Here is an 18,880-nt window from a genome sequence, read left to right on the forward strand (position 1 = left end):
TTTTTTGGCAATTATTTCATGGTTCAGGCTTCACAGGATTAACAGAACAATTAAATATCAACCTAACATGTGCACACATTTAAATAATCTAGCAATTTGTCTCTATTCTTGCTTAATTTTGACATTTTGATGCCAAATTTGAATACCCAAAGAGGCAAAACATCCAGACGCTTCCCTGTGAAATGTAATGGAGTAGACGTCTGTAATAAAAGTTAATTAATATTTAAATTGAGTCAAAGCTGAGTAAAAGTTACTCTCTTACTACTTTGGCTCTCAAACGTCAGCCATTTAAAGAATGACACGAATGTGAGGGCAGCACAATAAGAGCTGCAGTCTGACCAAAAGAGTCCAACATTTCCTCCAAAAGGATCACACACACACACACACACACACACACACACACACACACACACACACACACACACACACACACACACACACACACACACACACACACACACACAAGGTTCTGTAAGTACACCCACTGCTTTTATGTTTAAACTCTCCCTGATTTATTGTCCTCATCAGTAACGATCAGCAGCTCACTTTTCCCAGGAGCTTCCCTCAGAGGTCATGACTCTGTGGAGCGTATGCAGGGGGGGTTTAAACTATAGACTGAATACAGCTCATTGAGACTGTCTGTTGTTGGTGACCTCACTGACTGCTATAAATACCCCCCCCCCCCCATCCAGCAGTACACCGCCTCATACACTCACAGACACCCAGAGCTGTTGTGACCCTGTGTGGTATAAAGATCAGTTTAGCCTCTTCTTCCCAGAGGTCAAACTGGGATTAAAGTCCTGTCGGGAATCAAAATCAATTTCTTTTCATGTTTATAATAAAATAAAAGTCTCCTGCATCTGACAGTTTATCAATGAATGAGCTTACTAAATATGTAGGTCACTTATCAGGGAAAAACAATCAAATATTTGCTTATTTGAACACATTATATACGGATAAAAATGCTCTGTAGTTTAGCTATCAGAGGTCTCCCTGTTGCTTTTTTATGACAGCATATGGACTGAATAAAAAAACAGTTTAGTGTGAAGATGATGAAAATATTTGTTTATTCCAATTTAGTTTTTAAAACATGAATTTATGCTTTGATTTCAGATGTGATGAATATTGCATTTTGACATTTTTGCAAAAGTTGAAATTGTGTCAATTTAAAATATAATCTACAGCATAATCAGGTCAAAAACTGAACATTTTCATTTGATATTGTGCAGTTTTATTTATAAGTGGATCGAAAACACCTTTTTAGAAGTTAAAGATTCTCAGTGGACAGGGATGTAAAACATTCGGAATAAATTGTTTATCGTGCTTTCGCTTGTAGCTCCATTAATAAACACCTGAGATCACAACAAAAAGGTTAGACAAAAAAGTAAAACTTCCCAGTATCAGTTGTGTTAACAGCTTCATTATCTTGGGCTGGTGATCTAATATTGCTTCTTTTATTCAGAGAAAATGACGCTGCTGTGTTATTTCTAAACTGGAGTTTTGTTATCCACTTTATCAGGTTGTTCTAAAAAAACAACAAACAAACAAACAAACAAACCCTGAAATACCTTCAGCTGATCCAAAATGATGAGGCAAGAGTGCTGACAGGCATCAGATATCCTTCTTCTCACATATAAAGTCCTGATAAATCAAACCCCATCACATGTTCAAGCCTTCCTATTGTCCTAATAGAGCACTTCACTGTCAGGCTGCAGACTGGTGGTTACTAGAGTTTCTCAAAGCAGAGCTTTCAGCTATCAGGCCCCTCTTATGTCAAACCAGCTTCAGGATTTGGATTTACCCTTAAGACTAAAATTCAAAATGTTGTTTTTGATAAGTTTAGAGTTAGAGCTGGATATGGTGAGTCTGAAACACCCCTCAGTTACAATGACGTGAAAACAAAAGCTTTTCACAAAACAATCTGAAGACCCATGACAAACTAAGTACCCCCTCTTCCTTTAAGAGGGTAAATAGCTACCAGGTGCTGCTAATCAAACTCTCTTGATTAATTGATCCTCTGCACGTCTCTAAAGGCTGACATTTGATCTGTTTTCTGGTCCAGTCAGGTTTGTGTTAACTCCACAATCCTCCCAGGATGTGGATGTCCCAGCAAATTCACAGCTACCCTCAGAGAAACTGCAAAAAAACCCAAAGAGCTACGTCTCAGACTCTATAGGCCTGAGATAGCATGTTCAATGTTAAAGATCTTGACAGTACAATTAGAAAAAGGGTTGCCAGGAGAAGTTTGCAAAGTTGCCTCTGAACAAACAGCAGGACTCCTGGAACAATGGGCCTCATTTACTAATAATTCTGTGGAAACATTTTTGCCCTGCACAAAAAATGACTTTGCACTCAAAGATTTATGAAATGTGCATGCTGACCTATTTTTTTCCCTCGCTGTCACACATAAGTTAGTAAATCAGAATCATTCTGAACCAACAGTCTTGTGCAGTCATACAATTTGCGTACTCGCTGCATACTGCCCCGTCCCCTCTCTATATAAGGACTACCTCCAGGTGAAGCAGAGAAAGTGGTGAAATGCAAGAAAAAGAAGAGTTCAGCGTTCCAAGGAGAAGCCAGAAGAGGCACAGCTTTCCAAAGCAAAGTGTTTTCACGGGAGTGACGACCATTTAATAAATGACCACATAAATAAAAACTCTAAAATTACAGGAGACACAGACTGTGAAAACAAAGGTTTGAGACGGATTAACAGATTACAAGAAAACTAGTGGAGGCCAGAACCATGTGATCTGTCAACCTCCATGATGATACTGTAAGTGGCATCAAGGAATGATAAAAGTCTTTTTTAATGAAAGAAGAGTTCAGTCATTCAGGAGGGGCTGAGATTAAATCTACAATCATACCAGACATGTCCTGCTGGGAGGAGTTGCTCCAGGACATGCTGGAGAGATTGTATCTATCTGCTAGCCTGGGAATGTCAAGGTGTTCCCCCAGATAAGCTGGAGAAGCTGGCTGGGGAGAGCCAGGTCTGGGCTGCTCTGCTTAAGCTGCTGCCCTGCGACCCAGCCCTCGATAATTGGAAGATTAAGTAGTGTAGTTTAAAGCCTATGCTTTTCTATTTAGTATGTTATTTTCTTTAAATGCATTCTATTATAATTAGGAGTGTTTGTGGCTTACTGTAGTTTGGAAAACTCTAAATCATGACTAAAAGCCAATATTAAAAAGAATTACATTTGATTTAGTTATTATTGTTATTATTATTAGCAGTATTATAGTCGGCCTATTTCTTTAAAGACCTGTCATTTATTCGTACACATGGCCAGAGAGACTTATATTAGTTCCTAAAGTACGAACAAATTCAAGTAAAATTGTTCTCGATAAATCACAGATTTGGTCATCTGTGCAGCAGCTAAGGTTTGGTCCCAAGTGAGTCATGCAACAGGACAATGAACGCAAGCACAGCAGCTAATCTGCAACAGAATGGCTGAAAAAGAAAAGAATCAAGGTGTTGCAGTAGCCCAGACAAAGTCCAGACCTCAATGTGATTGAAATGCTGTGGCAGGACCTTAAGAGAGGTATGCATAAACGAATGCCTGCAAGGGCTGCATGCAGACACAACAACCTTCATCAGGAGTACAGGAAAGCTTTTATTTTGTCCAGCAGCAAAATGCAAGGACAAGAAGGTCACAAATCACTTTAGGTTCATGATAAAACCTGCAAAACGAATGTAGAATATAATATTTACTTAATCAAATCTTGTGATTCTTTTGGAGTAGGCTGATATTTTTAACAGCTGGGGCAAACTGAAAATGTTGAGGTGAGAGCGCTGAGATTATCATTTCTAAGGGAATCCTTTCACACGCTCCTCAGTCCAATCCAGCTGTTATTTTGTAAATAGGACAAAAATTAGACCACCTGTCAGAGCAGGAATTCTTCCCGCTAATTCCAAACTTTTTCTCCATTTGCAGAGCACATGAGCGAGCAGGTTTCAACGTGTTGCATCAGGCTGAACTTCACCTGTTGAGAAAGCAGTGACACCAGAAGAAAGTAACATGCCAAACAAGAAACAAGTCGGTGTGGGTGCTGCAGGTGAAGATAGGCAGCCAAGAGAAAGGTACAGCAGCTCACTGTGAAGCCGTCTCACCCAAGAAAACAACATTTTTTCTCCAATATAGTTCTCCCAAATCACAAAGGGGATCAGAAGCATCATGAGGTGATTAGAGAGGTAAGAAATAAGCATTTTTTTTTTAGATTTTTCTGCACATAGCTTTGTTTTTACATGAAGTACCGTAACACAAGTCCTCAAGCAGAAGTAACCCCTTCTACACTGCCTCCCTCCAAAACTACAAGTCCCTTCACGTTCCTGCCCCACAGCATCTCTTTGACCTCCTTAATCTCTGCTCCCCCTCCTGAAATCTTCGGTCCTTGTGTGTTTTTTGTCCTCTCCTGGCTGCAGACTTCAGGGGATCTGATGCTGCAGACCTCTAAAAAAAATCCCTCAAACCCATAATAACTTAAATCATTGCTCAAAACACACATTTTCAGACATTTTTTACCCTCTAGCCATTCTGTTAGATTACATTAGCGTCAATCCAGCTTAATAAAAATGGTTGGTGGGTAATACTATAAGAGTACAGCAGTAAATGAACAGGGGAAAAAAGAAAAATAAGGAAATATTAAATCAACATAAAATCAATTTAATAAAAATAAAGAAAAATCCCATTGGAATTGTGCCAGGGAGGACACACAGCTCTTAAACAGTACGAAAAAAACATGTAAATGCTAGAAAAGTGGACCCACGTGTATAATGAATAGTGTGCAGTGGATACAGAGTGTATCCCATGCATCCACTATAAAAATGATAGTGAAAAAACTGCAAATTCATATTTTTACGCATTACCTAATTAAATCTTACGCTAAAGAACTCAGTCCTACATTTCAGGTTATTTTTAATGAATCCTTGCAAATACAACACGTTCCCTCTCTTTGGGAAGAAACTGTCGTGGTTCCTGTCTCTAAATCTAGTCGTCCAGAAGTTCTAAACGACTTCAGGCCTGTTGCCTGAGCTGTGATAAACGTCTTTGAAAAAACCATCAGAAGTGTGATTATGGAAGAGACTGAACAACAGCTGGATCCAATGTAATTTGCATATAGGCCCAACAGAGGAGTGGAAGATTCGCTTTTGACTTAATTAAATCTGATTCTTAAACATGTAGAGAGTAAAGGGACTTTTGCATCGATTTTTCTTTTGCTTTTAATACAATACAGCCCCATATTTTAATTAAAATACTTTTAGAACAGTTTGAAATCAGGAAAAACCTGGTGGGCTGAATTTTAAATTTTTTAACTGACAGGTCACAAAGAGTGAGAATACAGTGGGGCAAAAAAGTATTTAGTCAGCCACCGATTGTGCAAGTTCCCCCACTTAAAATGATGACAGAGGTCAGTAATTTGCACCAGAGGTACACTTCAACTGTGAGAGACAGAATGTGAAAAAAAAATCCATGAATTCACATGGTAGGATTTGTAAAGAATTTATTCGTAAATTAGGGTGGAAAATAAGTATTTGGTCACCTCAAACAAGGAAAATCTCTGGCTCTCACAGACCTGTAACGTCTTCTGTAAGAAGCTTTTCTGTCCCCCACTCGTTACCTGTATGAATGGCACCTGTTTGAACTCATCATCTGTATAAAAGACACCTGTCCACAGCCTCAAACAGTCAGACTCCAAACTCCGCCATGGCCAAGACCAAAGAGCTTTCGAAGGACACCAGGAAAAGTATTGTAGACCTGCACCAGACTGGGAAGAGTGAATCTACAATAGGCAAGCAGCTTGGTGTGAAAAAATCAACTGTGGGAGCAATCATCAGAAAATGGAAGACATACAAGACCACTGATAATCTCCCTCGATCTGGGGCTCCACGCAAGATCTCATCCCGTGGGGTCAAAATGATCATGAGAACGGTGAGCAAAGATCCCAGAACCACACGGGGGGACCTGGTGAATGACCTGCAGAGAGCTGGGACCAAAGTAACAAAGGTCACCATCAGTAACACACTACAACGGCAGGGAATCAAATCCCGCAGTGCCAGACGTGTTCCGCTGCTGAAGCCAGTGCATGTCCAGGCCCGTCTGAAGTTTGCCAGAGAGCACATGGATGATACAGCAGAGGATTGGGAGAATGTCATGTGGTCAGATGAAACCAAAGTAGAACTTTTTGGTATAAACTCAACTCGTCGTGCTTGGAGGAAGACGAATACTGAGTTGCATCCCAAGAACACCATACCTGCTGTGAAGCATGGGGGTGGAAACATCATGCTATGGGGCTGTTTTTCTGCCAAGGGGACAGGACGACTGATCCGTGTTAAGGACAGAATGAATGGGGCCATGTATCGTGAGATTTTGAGCCAAAACCTCCTTCCATCAGTGAGAACTTTGAAGATGAAACGAGGCTGGGTCTTCCAACATGACAATGATCCAAAACACACCGCCCGGGCAACAAAGGAGTGGCTCCGTAAGAAGCATTTGAAAGTCCTGGAGTGGCCTAGCCAGTCTCCAGACCTCAACCCCATAGAAAATCTGTGGTGGGAGTTGAAAGTCCGTGTTGCTCGGCGACAGCCCCAAAACATCACTGCTCTCGAGAAGATCTGCATGGAGGAATGGGCCAAAATACCAGCTACTGTGTGTGCAAACCTGGTAAAGACCTATAGTAAACGTTTGACCTCTGTTATTGCCAACAAAGGTTATGTTACAAAGTATTGAGTTGTATTTTTGTTATTGACCAAATACTTATTTTCCACCCTGATTTACGAATAAATTCTTTACAAATCCTACCATGTGAATTCATGGATTTTTTTTTCACATTCTGTCTCTCACAGTTGAAGTGTACCTCTGGTGCAAATTACTGACCTCTGTCATCATTTTAGGTGGGGGAACTTGCACAATCGGTGGCTGACTAAATACTTTTTTGCCCCACTGTAAATGGGATTCTGTCTGACCCAGTGTTCTCCTCAAGGGTGTGTCTTATTGCCCTTATTACTCATTCTCTACACAAGCACGTGTCAGAGCAGATATGAAAACAGGGTCATTATTAAATATGCAGATGACTATGCTATTGTCAGCTTACTGAAAGAGGGTGAAACTAGCCACGGTCCACTGATTGATGACTTTGTTCAGTGGTGTGAGGAGTCTTATCTCCAATTGAACATATCTAAAACAAAATATTTGGTTAGTGATTGTAGTAAACAACAAAACGGGCACGGAGTCACTTTTATTAAAGGTCAGAAAATAGAGCAATCATATAAATATCTTGGGACCATAATCAATGAAAAACTGAACTTGGATGAGAATTGCAAATCGGTCTGTAAACAGGGTCATCAGCATCTTTTCTGCCTCAGGAAACTTGCTCATTTCCTGATTGACCAGAAATTTGTAACTTTGTTTTAACGTTCTTTTATTGAGTCTGTTTTATCTTTTTGTTTGGTGGCATGGTTCGGTCAGACCTTTGTCACAGAAAAAAACTCACTGAATCAGATAGTGAGATGGTCCAGTCGTATGACAGGTGAGTCACAGTCCCGTTTAGCCTCCCTGTACTCTAAATAGGTACAACAGATGGCTTTATCAATGCTTAAAAATGGTTCCCATCCTCTACGGGGTGAATTTCAGCTTCTTTCCTTAGGATGGAGGTTTCTAGTTTAAAGATGCAGGACAAAGCATTATAAAAATATAGCAAATTTACCTATGGGTATAAATAAAGTAACATTAACCTTAACCTTTTATACCAGGTATTATAAATCTGTTAAACAAACCCAGGTGATACGATGTAGTATGATACAGTAGTGTCACTTGCACACAGCAGATAGTGTGACTACACATTCTTGTTATTAGTTTCTGTAATTGTGATGCCTTTATTGTTGTGAGTATTTTTCACGGACAGGCACAAATTGCATTTTAAAGCCAAGACTGCTTCTATAAACATCGTAGCAAAAATGCACCAATTTTGATGTCTATGATGTAGAGCTACAGAAAGAACCATCTTTGCCTTATGTTGATTCTTTTTACTCGCACTTTGAAACCAGGCTCATCTTCTACATGTGATTCCTTCTGTGTTAAAACACTTTTATAACAGAAATTTTATCCCATGTTTCCTCCTGTGTATATAGAAATATGCATTTTATTAAAATTCATACTTATTAAGTTTCCTCCTGTATTGTATCACCTTTTTACAGTATTTAACTGCATTTTATTTTGACCTTTAATTATTAATATAAATTGTTCAATTTATTTCAGCTCACTGTTTTATATTAGGCTATTATATTGCACTTTATTGATTTTTTATTGGACTTTTTCCTCTTTAGTTGAGCTCCAGTCTGTTGGATAATATTTAACTTTAGTCATAATTTTTTTTTTAGCTTGTCTACTGGAAATAATTAAACTATTTTCTTTAATTTCCCCCCTCTGTAATACAGGAATTTACCCACTTCTGAGTTAAATAAAGAAGATTTTATTTTAAATTCATCCAGCCAGCTGAATCTTAAAACACTGTAAATAACTGCACGGGTTAAAGCGGGCTCCCGAGGCAGCTCTGAACTGAAGCTCATTTTCTACACACCAACTGAAGCTCATTTTCTACACACCTGTCTCCTATATGTTTTTATGGCAAGCCATTTCGGCGTTTTGAATAATCAAACGGCGTTTTTTTACGCCATTTCTTAACCAGACGTGTTAGAAAACTCGCGATATTTGGCTGAAATGGCTTGCTTCCGCAGCCTCTGCAGTTCGAGAAAGTCAGCGGGAGGGGGGGGAGAGAGAGAGATTGAGTTGTGTGTGTGAGAGAACGCCGACGGGAGCGCGCAGCAACGGAGAGAGAAGACCCGTTTGAACGCGAGGAGAGAGAGAGAGAGAGAGTTTGAGTGCGAGTGGGTGTGAGAGAGAGAGAGATCGAGAGTGAACGAGAGGAGAGAGAGCGACGACCGTGAGGGTCCGGGTGCCTGAGGGACGGACGACACGGTAAATATAAACGTTACATTTTGAACGCACAGTGGCGCCCGTTACAGCCGTTAAGTTAGCTAATATTCACCTCCTAAAGTCGTCGCGCGCTCCGGAGCCAAATCGTCGGTTCCGTTTTAGCAGATGATGTGCGCGTGAAGACGGAGCGGTACACGGGGCGAGTGAACTTGGGGACTTCTTTTGTACAGTGGGAGGAAAATCACCGCCACCGGACAGCCGTTATATAACGGATGCTTATTAACCGATGTACGGCGGAGGGTACAAGCCCTGCTCCCTCCGCCAGGCTTCTGCCCCCCGCAGCCACCAGCAGGTAACGTTAAACCGGAGCGCACCGTCCTCTTCGTTCACCAGATGCAGACAGACACATCAGCGCGCGGAGCCGGAGTCTAGGCGCGTGAACAAGCAGGCGGGGGCGCGCATGTCGGGGTTAACGGGTGCATTCGGTCTGAGACGCGCCCCCGTGTGTGTTTTTTACCTGACCCAGTAAAGCTTATCGTCGCTACACACTCAGACACGTGCCTCTCACCAGCTGCCCGCCCCGCAAACACCCCAGCCGGGATTATACACCGGTTATAAGAGGCCGTCCGGTAAAGGCCACGTGAGGTCGCTCACAATATTAATTGTTATATACTGCACGTTGTCAAGGTAGCAGGAGCAATAACCACACTTCCGGATGGGGCGTTTAAAATAAAAGTCGACACAAAGGCGTTTGTTTGACTACTTAACGGTACTTAATCACAATATGACATTATTATAATCTTTAAAATTTATCTGACGGAATTTATTTTGCTACAAAGATATCTGCAGTATTTTATTATATTTTGAATATGCTGGTTATATTTGGGCTTGTAAAATGTCAGGAAACTAAGAAAAACACGTTGTCCATGAAACCCCCAAATTATACCATCTTAAAAAATGTCACAAAAGATTGAAAAACATAAAATCTTTTATTTTAATAGTTTGAATAACTGAATTTTACACAATTTTGACATAAAAGAAAACTAAAGGAACAAGAAAGAGGTGATTTAAGTGGCCATTTTTCTAAATAAAGTTCCACATTAGATAATTTTACAAGTGGGCAATGTTTAGAAATACAATTCCCTTTGAAAAGAAAAATAATACATAAATGAGAAAGTAAATATAAATAAATATAAATTAATTTGTTATAAATCTGAAAATCTACTTCTGTTATCTTTGTCTGTCGATCTCTGTTTTCATTAACATCAAAGCATTTCATGGGTGTGTTTTAAATAACATATCCCTTACTGCTTGAATCCAGAAAGGCCTCTTATCCCAATACTGCTGAAAGAATTTAAGATCTGTTTGTTTATATGTTGAATGTGATGGTAATTATTTTAGAAATTTCATTTCATATCTTTGCAAAATTTGGCTAAAACACTCAACTAGTTAATTATATATAATTTATTAGTTGAGAAATAGAGATTGGGGAATGATATGGATATTAATAATACGTTTAAATGCAATTTCTTTTCTCCAACAACATATACGTTTGATAATGTAAATATCTCAATCTGACAACTTTAAGAACACACAAGATATTAATAATATGTTTCCCACCTTGTGTTCTTTTAACTATAAACATGGTTGTAGTACCTTAGTTTTTGCATATGGTCAAATGTTACACCAGAGGGTGAGGTGTGTTGTGAGTATTTTGTCCTCAGATGACTTGTGTATTTGCAAAATCTGTGAAAAAGTTCTGTGAGTACAGATAACTAAGTGCTACAGTTTGGGAAATGTGCATAATTGTAAACCCAATTTAGAAAAAAAGAATTGGTCAGTGTTTTCATCACTTAAAAGAAAAGTATCGTTTTGCCTTGATTTGTAAAACAACAATAATAACAGGATAAAAACATTTGCAAACAAACAAGGCAATTTATCTTTTTAATAGGATGTAATGCTTTTATTGTGAAAACTAATCACTTGTCACTTATGTTCCTGTCTTGTCGCTGCCTTATTCTCATTACCTTAACCTTCCTCTGAAGCTTTTTCTCTGCGCAACCATTTCTCCTCCCACCAATGCAGGCTTCTGCTTGGGCCTTTGACTAGGGGCTAATTTAAACCACTGCTGACATGAAGACTGGAACAATTTAAATCAGTGTATATTGACTTGCTATAGGAGGGTGAGGTGTGTGTGTGACCTAAATACTTAGGACTTGGAAGAGTTAGTTGGCTTGCAGCCTGGAGTTTGTGCAGGGTGCCCCCGGGAATGGCGGGGTGGATACTGTACAACCATTTCTGCAAAGTTTCCACTCTGTGTTTCTGCTGGTAACCCTGGCCCACCGCCTGTTGTCTTTACAGTAGGTGATGTAAGGCCTGAGCATGAGGAGTGACATACTGTACAATGCATCCTGAGTAAAGCCAGACACACTGGCTGCGCTCACACTGCGCTCGAATCCAGATCACTGCTGAAGTCTACAACACCACATTTTGAAGCCCCTTTTTGGGATGAGTTTCTGACACCTGTCTGAACAAATCACACTCACAAAAGCACAGAAACAACAGACTTCGCACCTAGCACACTAATCCAGGGGTGTTTATCTGAAACAGAGGCCATCCTGTATGGTGTAATCCCCAAAGATCAGCTTATCCCTTTAGCCACTGATTTAATCTGTGATTGAGGTTTATTAAACCAAGAGTCAGTACTGATTTAATTAGTGTTATATGTGGACACTCCAAAACCGCAGTTTCAGTCCTTCCCTCCTTTTTTCTTCAGAGGAGCTGAAAAACAAACAAAAGAAACCTGGCCACTTTATTATGATTTCCATGTCACTTGTTACCTGAACAATTTTTAGAAATTAAAGCTTCTACCAAACTAATGTGACTTGGATTTCATTGTGGAGATTAACCCTTAGGATCAGGATGCTTTCATAACAAGTAGTCCAAATCATAGACTGACATATTAGCAACCAACCTCGTGATGTGGACGCTTTCGCTTTGATGAAGTTTGATCTGTTTTCGGTCTCTTCTTCCTGCAACATGATGGCATTCCTCTGCCCATCGGAGACCCTCAACATGAACAGTTTCCCTGTGCTCATGTGTTTATATTAGTCAAGCCGTACCTTTGTGCTTTGTGGGTCAGAGTAGAGATGTAGGAAGTTTAGGCTTTGCATGCATATCTGATTTTATTACTCGCCATATATTTGTATTTTATAGCTTATTTAATCTTGTGTGTACCTGCCCGCGGGTAGCTAAATCTGTAACAGGAAAGCTTTTCTCTTGTGAACAGTTCCTGAAAAATAGAGAATAAAACTAAACTGAAGTCACTTATTTAAGCTTGCAACTCCCCAAGAACTGGTCTGTCTGAGGACAGATCTCAAGACTGGTTTATCCCCGGTTTCAAAAGTGAAGCCAGTGTGGAAGTGTTTTAAATTTGCATTCTTTTAATGACTTGGAGCAAAAAGCCACCCAGATGTATTGAAGTCTATGGGAAAATTAACACCACTAAACACTTTCCCCATGAGTTTATGGTCTCCGTTGCTGTTTTTATTTCATATTAAATGAAAACAATTGTTGATTTTGTAAGTTATAGCTGAGTGCACTGAAGGAGAATGAAGCAGAGTTATTTTTTCTATGATCTGACAAGCATCTGCCTCACGAGCGTATGACTCTTTTAAAATATAGTCTGGTTTGACCAATATCTGTACACCCAGTTAAAGTTCCTCTTGTAAGGAGAAAGTTAAGATATAAAAAAGATCCTAAAAATGGTTAATAGAACCATTAGTAGTTAATAGAATGATGAAAATTTCATCTGCTTTGGAAACACCTGACATAGCCCTAAAGCTATTAAAAAAAGCATTGTTAGAGTACTTTTGCATTAAGAGGTCATAACACTGAATAATGGTCACCGTTTGAGCATAGATTTTTGCATTTCTTACATAACTTGTGTTAGTCTTAGTATACTTAACAATATTGCCATAAAAACAAGATTAGCAAGCAGATGCTAGGACATATTCTGACATCTGATGGGAAGAGTCAGTCCTAATAAGGCTCTCTTTCAGTGTCTAAGTGTCTGTCACAGGCATGTCTGGCTTGGTTTTAAGGCATTTCATGTTAGGGCAGGGTAAAACCAGCGTCTTTCCACAAGCAAATCTTGCCACTCAGCAGCCATGAAGTGCCTCCAAATACTAGATTAGTTATTTAAACCAGGACTGACAAAGATGCATCCAAGTCAATAGTTCTTCATTTTTGTGATAACATGCATTTCCATTCCCGATGTTGGGTTTATTAGAAAAGGGTGAAAATAGATAGAAATGAATGCCATTTCTCGATCTAGAGGTTTTAAGTAAGTTTCAATAATAAAGATATTTTTGCACAGTTCTTATCTAAACCAGGTTTACACACGCACAAACTCTAACCCTTATAATAATTCAGACAGCCTGCATTTTAAATTAAAATTGGCCATGTAAGACTTGAGTGCAACCTCAAGATATAATAGGAAAAAAATCAGAATAAATTAAAAATAACCTAAACATTTGAAAGTTATGAGAATAAAATGGGGGATACCTAAAACTGTCAGAGTTAAAAGAAAATCTGTAAGATTATTTCTAAATAAGTGATAAAATAGACAGCAATTTAAAAGTACACGTAACAAGCAGGACCCCTCTTTTAGTGAAAGGTGCAAACCGTCAGCGCATTTTTTCCTAAAGATCAAAGGCTGTGCACTAAGGACAACAGTTATGGGACGTGATGGAGTGATGAAAGGCTTTAAAGGAAATAAATCACACCTAAAACAAACAAGCTGCCAGGGCAGAGTAATTTGAACTGGTGTAGGATGTTCACTCGTTTCTGCTGCACTTTGAACAATTGCAATAAGCTTACTTAGAGGAATACAAGCATGCAGGACTATGCATTTGAAGGTTTCTGTGTTTTTCCACTATGATCTGTTTGCAAATGGAATGACCATAAACTCAATGAATGTGGAAAAGCTGAGATATAATTTGTTTATTTCAAGGTATCTCAAGTTTTGTGTCATCTATTTTGCAAATCAATCAATTAATTTGAGTTTTCTGCTAAAATTTAAGGGATTGGGGTGAAGGGTTTCTTTCAGCTCGGCGTAAGGTTTCAGCTTTTTAAAATCTTGGCAGTGACCTAGGTGAATGTTTTCAAAATACTGCTTTATACTTAAATTATGCAGCGGTTTTATTAGTCCAGGTCAGTTAAGATCAAATTGTGCTGCATGTGGCGCATAAACTAAAAAGAGGTATAATAAACTTTATTTTCAACAATCACTGGGGCACAGAAACTATACTCACCAGTCAAATCTGATAAAAAGAAATCAAACAAACAAAAAAACAAACACAAAGTTTGCTGACTTTGCCCCTAGTTATGCTTCTCCCTCCATCTTCCTCCCATAGATATCAGTTAGGTATTCTTTGAATGCCAGGACTCTCTCTTATAATGCCTTTGCTGAAACATAGAGGGACTGAAATGTGATCGCAATCAGTGTTTTAATCTCCCAAGAAGAGCTGCGTCAATAGAGCTGTAATGCTTTCTTTGTTTGCTATCTTAAAATCTGTTTTTTTTCCTGTTTGTATCCCTTACATGCAATTTTAAACTGTGAACAGACATGCGCGCAATAGCTTGTTATTCTGCTACAGCGTGTTTTCCAATAATTGTTCGTAAATATCCCTGTAATACACCTAAGTGCCTACAATCTGCCAAAACAGCTGGTAAAAAAACCTTTAGGGCTCACATTTCAAGCCATATGTTTATTAAAAAAAACAGGATTTTATCTTAAAAACATCTTCTGCGGTTATAAAACTGTCCCTGTGCTCACTTTGCTTTGTTCCTGCTACTTGGTTTCGTCATTAATTACCTTCCATATAACAAAAAATGTTAATGACAACGATGAGATGAGAGGGTGATGAAATGAGAGCCAATATGAGTTCGAGTACTTACAAGGTCACACATGGTTGCCTCTCCACTGAACACCTTTCTCACTGCTGCCTTCCACTCAACCATTCGAGCTCAATAATGAGACACAATGTCCTAGAAAAAGGTTAATTGTTTATCAAATAAAAGCCAAAATTGAATGCTTCCCATATATGATAGAGTCTGCTTTATGTCATTGTAATATGAGTATCTGTGGGTTTTAAACTGTTAGACAAAGCAAAAAAATGTAAGATCAAATAGGGCTGGGCGATATGACCCAAAATTCATATCTCGATATTTTTTAGCTGGATGGCGATATAAGATATATATCTCGATATATTTTTTTTAAAGCCATAAAGTAAGAACAAAAAGAGAGTTCTTAGTCAAAGCTGTGTCCCAGATGTCACACAGGCACTTTTATTAACATAGAGCAGAAGTACATAAAATTTACTCAAAAATAAATTATGAGCATTTATTAAATAATAATGCTCCATAAATAAAAGAAAACAATGTTGTTTTTGTGCATAACAAAAAGCTCACAAATGTGCAGTCAAAATGTAAACTAAAAGACGAGCACTATAACAAGGACAGATTTCACAGCTGCTCTGTTCCCAACTTGTACTGCGTGACTGACAACCTGGAGTTTGAAATCCGCTTCGCAACCACGTCTCTTAACAGGTGCCATTTATGGTCCTTATACACAGTAAGGTAATATTACGTTGAAGCACAGTACGTATCACTCCGCGAGGCTCAGCCGTAATGCTCCGACAATCCATCAAGCGGTGCAGCTCCGTAGCTTACCAAAGTCGTACTAAAACATTTTTTGACAGATTGCTGAGCGCCGTGTTCCACATAAAATCGGTGCGCGGCCATCAAGCACAACCAGAATTCATACATAAGGCGCGCTGTCAACTTTCGAGAAAATGAAAGGATTTTAGTCCGTGCAGCACCTCTGGGCTGCATGGCGTTAGCGTGGTTAGCTCGTTAGCGTGGTTAGCTAGCTAACACGTTGACGCCGTCCAGCCCCACGCACGGGGCGATGCGCAGTAACTCGTTAACGGATTTGCCGTGTCCATCTTGTCGCTTCCTGCAGGTGAAGCGATGGGGGAGGAGGGGGAGTTGTGTTCAGTGAAGGAGAGGCGAGGCCGAGTAACGTTGCGTAAAGACGAAAGTGGACGAAAGAGAGGCAAACTTGCGGCTCCGCAAGTATAATTATAACGTAACATAGACTATATCGATATAAAGGATATTGTCACATCTTATATCTCGTATAAAAATATATCGATATTTTTTAAAAACTCGATATATCGCCCAGCTCTAAGATCAAATAAAACTTGTTATGGATATTTATGGAAATTTTTCTTACTTGTTTGTTGTTTTATATTTTCTTCAATTATAACCCCCCCAAAATATTATATAAACAATTATTGTCAAACATGCCTCAAAAATGCAGAAAATGTAGGACATATAGGAAAAAGAACCAAAACTAAATAAAACATGATACATCACTGAAAAATACTTCTGTATTGATAGTTGTTGGATACAGTGTGATTGGTACCACAAGTACACAGATCTTTGTCATGCTTGTGGTCAGGATTTTGATTTGGCCTTATCTGCAGTCTGAATGCAGCCACTTTGTCTAATAAAATGGGACAGTTTCATCAGGTTGCATCAATCACTCTGTGACAGCAGTGATGACAGCTACCCTGATTCCAGCAGACTACTCTGAAGACACCTGCATGTCTGTTAATATGTCAGGGCTTAGAAGCTGCTTTTATGCTTCCACCTGCCAAGCACAGTTCACAGAGCCATACCTGTAGTTTACCTGTAATGTGTGTGCAGCTGAGAAAGTAAGAAAAAGAAAGATGTCAGTCACATGCTGAGCATGATTCCTTACTCAGACCTGACAAATATGCTCCAGCTGTACGTGTACTTATGTGTGTGTGTGTTTGTGTGTGTTTGTGTGTGTTTTGTCTTTCTTCCCGCAGGAGAGGGGGAGGTCTGAGGGAGCGCGTTATTGTCTGACAGACCGAGACAGGTTGAATGAAGCTGCACCTGGTGCTTCTGAGGGCATTTCCCATGTTTTGATTTGCTCTGTTTTTTTAACTTTCTAAACTTGGTTTCACCGAGCTGTTCCCTGCCATGCCGTCCAACAGTCCTGCTACTGGTGAACCACCCCAGACGCCAGAGAACGACACTTCTAACGATGTGGTGAGCAGGAGCTTCAATATAAATAATAATACTGTATTTACGGAAACAGTCTAACTGAATCAGAGTAGCAGTTATGTCTGTCACCGTGTGAAATTTTCACTACGAGATTATTGTAGTCAGAAGAATTCACAATAAAAATGTTATCACAATAAGAGCTACAAAAGCTAGAATGTTAAAAATTGTAGCTAAATAGATTAACTGAAAAGATCTAAGCCTGATTGCTAACTCAAATTTGTACATATATGCATGTGTAGAAGCTTTTATTTTTAAAATCTGATACCTTAAAGCTTCCTGGAATAACTAGAGCTTGTATTGAGATCATCTGACATGTTTGGGATGAACCTGATAACTTTTAACAACTATCTAAGGTCTTTAAAGTTGAAAACCTCAGAGAAAAAGCATCATGACGAAAAACTGACTACAAACTGGTAAACATAGCTAAGTCTGGGTTTTATTTTGAAAATCTGACATATTTTTAAAAGCAGTTGTCTCACTTGTTGACTATAGAGAAATTTACAAAAAGTACAAATACAATGCCGGCATATCCTAACACTTCTGGAAGAGTCCTAGAAGTACAACAAACGTAAAAATAAAAATATTGCATTTAGAAGAGACATGAGTGTGCCAAAACAATGAAAGTACCTTCACATTAAAACATGAATTATGAAACACTCTCCAAAAGCCATAAAAACTGCGACAGTGTCCAAAGTACTGTGATAAATCCATTAGGCAGTATATTGATGAATAACCCGTTAATAAAGGCTTGAGTTATTTAAATTATGAAACATTACATCAGTTTTATACTAATTGTCTTGTATGGAGTGACAACAGTAATTATGTGTTACTGTATAATGTACAATATTTACCTCTTTAAACAGTTTTGTAAAACTAAATGATTATGTATTGGAAACACTTAAGTAAAGTACCCAAACTCAGCTGTAACCCTTGTACAGTTCAGCTCCTGCTGCTTCTGTCACTTTTATCATCACTGCTTCTATTATTATACATATTGAAGGAGTACTACTACTGTTATTTTTGCTGCCACAGATATTATTACAGCCACCACCTCTTTTACTACAGCTGTCATTACCACCACTACTTTGGCTTCTTAGCTCATGGTTGAGAGCTTTTTTTAGCCAGCGCTCACAGAGAAGCTGGCAAGTCTGACTGTGTGTTTGTAATAACTAAACTTGTAGTGTTTTTTTATTTACATTCACTACAGGCCTTTCTACTTTCCACACTGTTGTTTGACCACATGTACAGTAAACGAGACGAGTGCAGGGTTTAGACTTTCAAATGGTCTTTAATTTTTTTTTTAAAATTTTGGACACAAGTAAGGAGACAGGTGAAAAATGGCTCCATTCATTTGTTTTACTGCAGCCCAGGGTGGCCCTCGTCAATCTGTGAGAAATTTGTAGTTTATTCTATAGTCGTGTTGTTATAAAAAGGCCCACCTCAGTTGCCAGCTTCCCCATTCACATGATGGCATCAGACCAAAACAAAGTTTCCCTTATAGAGCTGTTCTTTCTAACTTCCTGAGGTCTAACTCTCTCATAAAGAGTCGAGCAAAGCCAAGAGAGAAATCGGAGGAAGTCTCAGTTTGAAGACAGAGGGGAAGTGATGGCAAGGAGACACATAAAAGAGGTGTGGGAACCTGACTCATGCCAACTGTAATCTATTGAACAAGACAGGAGCCAGAGGTGCCGGCAGAATCGCTCAGAGAGTAGCTAGCAAGTGTTTTCAGAAAATTTGCCCTTTATGCAAACAGATGGCAGTCTGCTAGTGAGCAAAGCATTCACAAGGAGGTT

General features: G+C 39.1%; 1 protein-coding gene across 7 annotated transcripts in view; it reads left to right on the top strand.

Annotated features, from left to right (window-relative positions):
* The first annotated feature begins 8,811 nt into the window (after positions 1-8,811).
* Positions 8,812-18,880, top strand: part of LOC308396722 (DNA (cytosine-5)-methyltransferase 3A-like) — a 100,654-nt gene continuing 90,585 nt past the window's right edge. For all 7 annotated transcript variants that reach the window (XM_080882245.1, XM_080882247.1, XM_080882248.1 and 4 more), the window contains exons 1-2: positions 8,812-8,969; positions 16,850-17,072. In XM_080882245.1, the coding sequence (XP_080738371.1) occupies positions 17,004-17,072 (69 nt within the window). In that variant the 5' untranslated portion in view covers positions 8,812-8,969; positions 16,850-17,003. The remainder of the gene's footprint in view (positions 8,970-16,849; positions 17,073-18,880) is intronic.

The sequence above is a fragment of the Rhamphochromis sp. 'chilingali' genome (genome assembly GCF_963969265.1).
Source record: "Rhamphochromis sp. 'chilingali' genome assembly, chromosome: 5".
NCBI lineage: Eukaryota > Metazoa > Chordata > Actinopteri > Cichliformes > Cichlidae > Rhamphochromis > Rhamphochromis sp. 'chilingali'.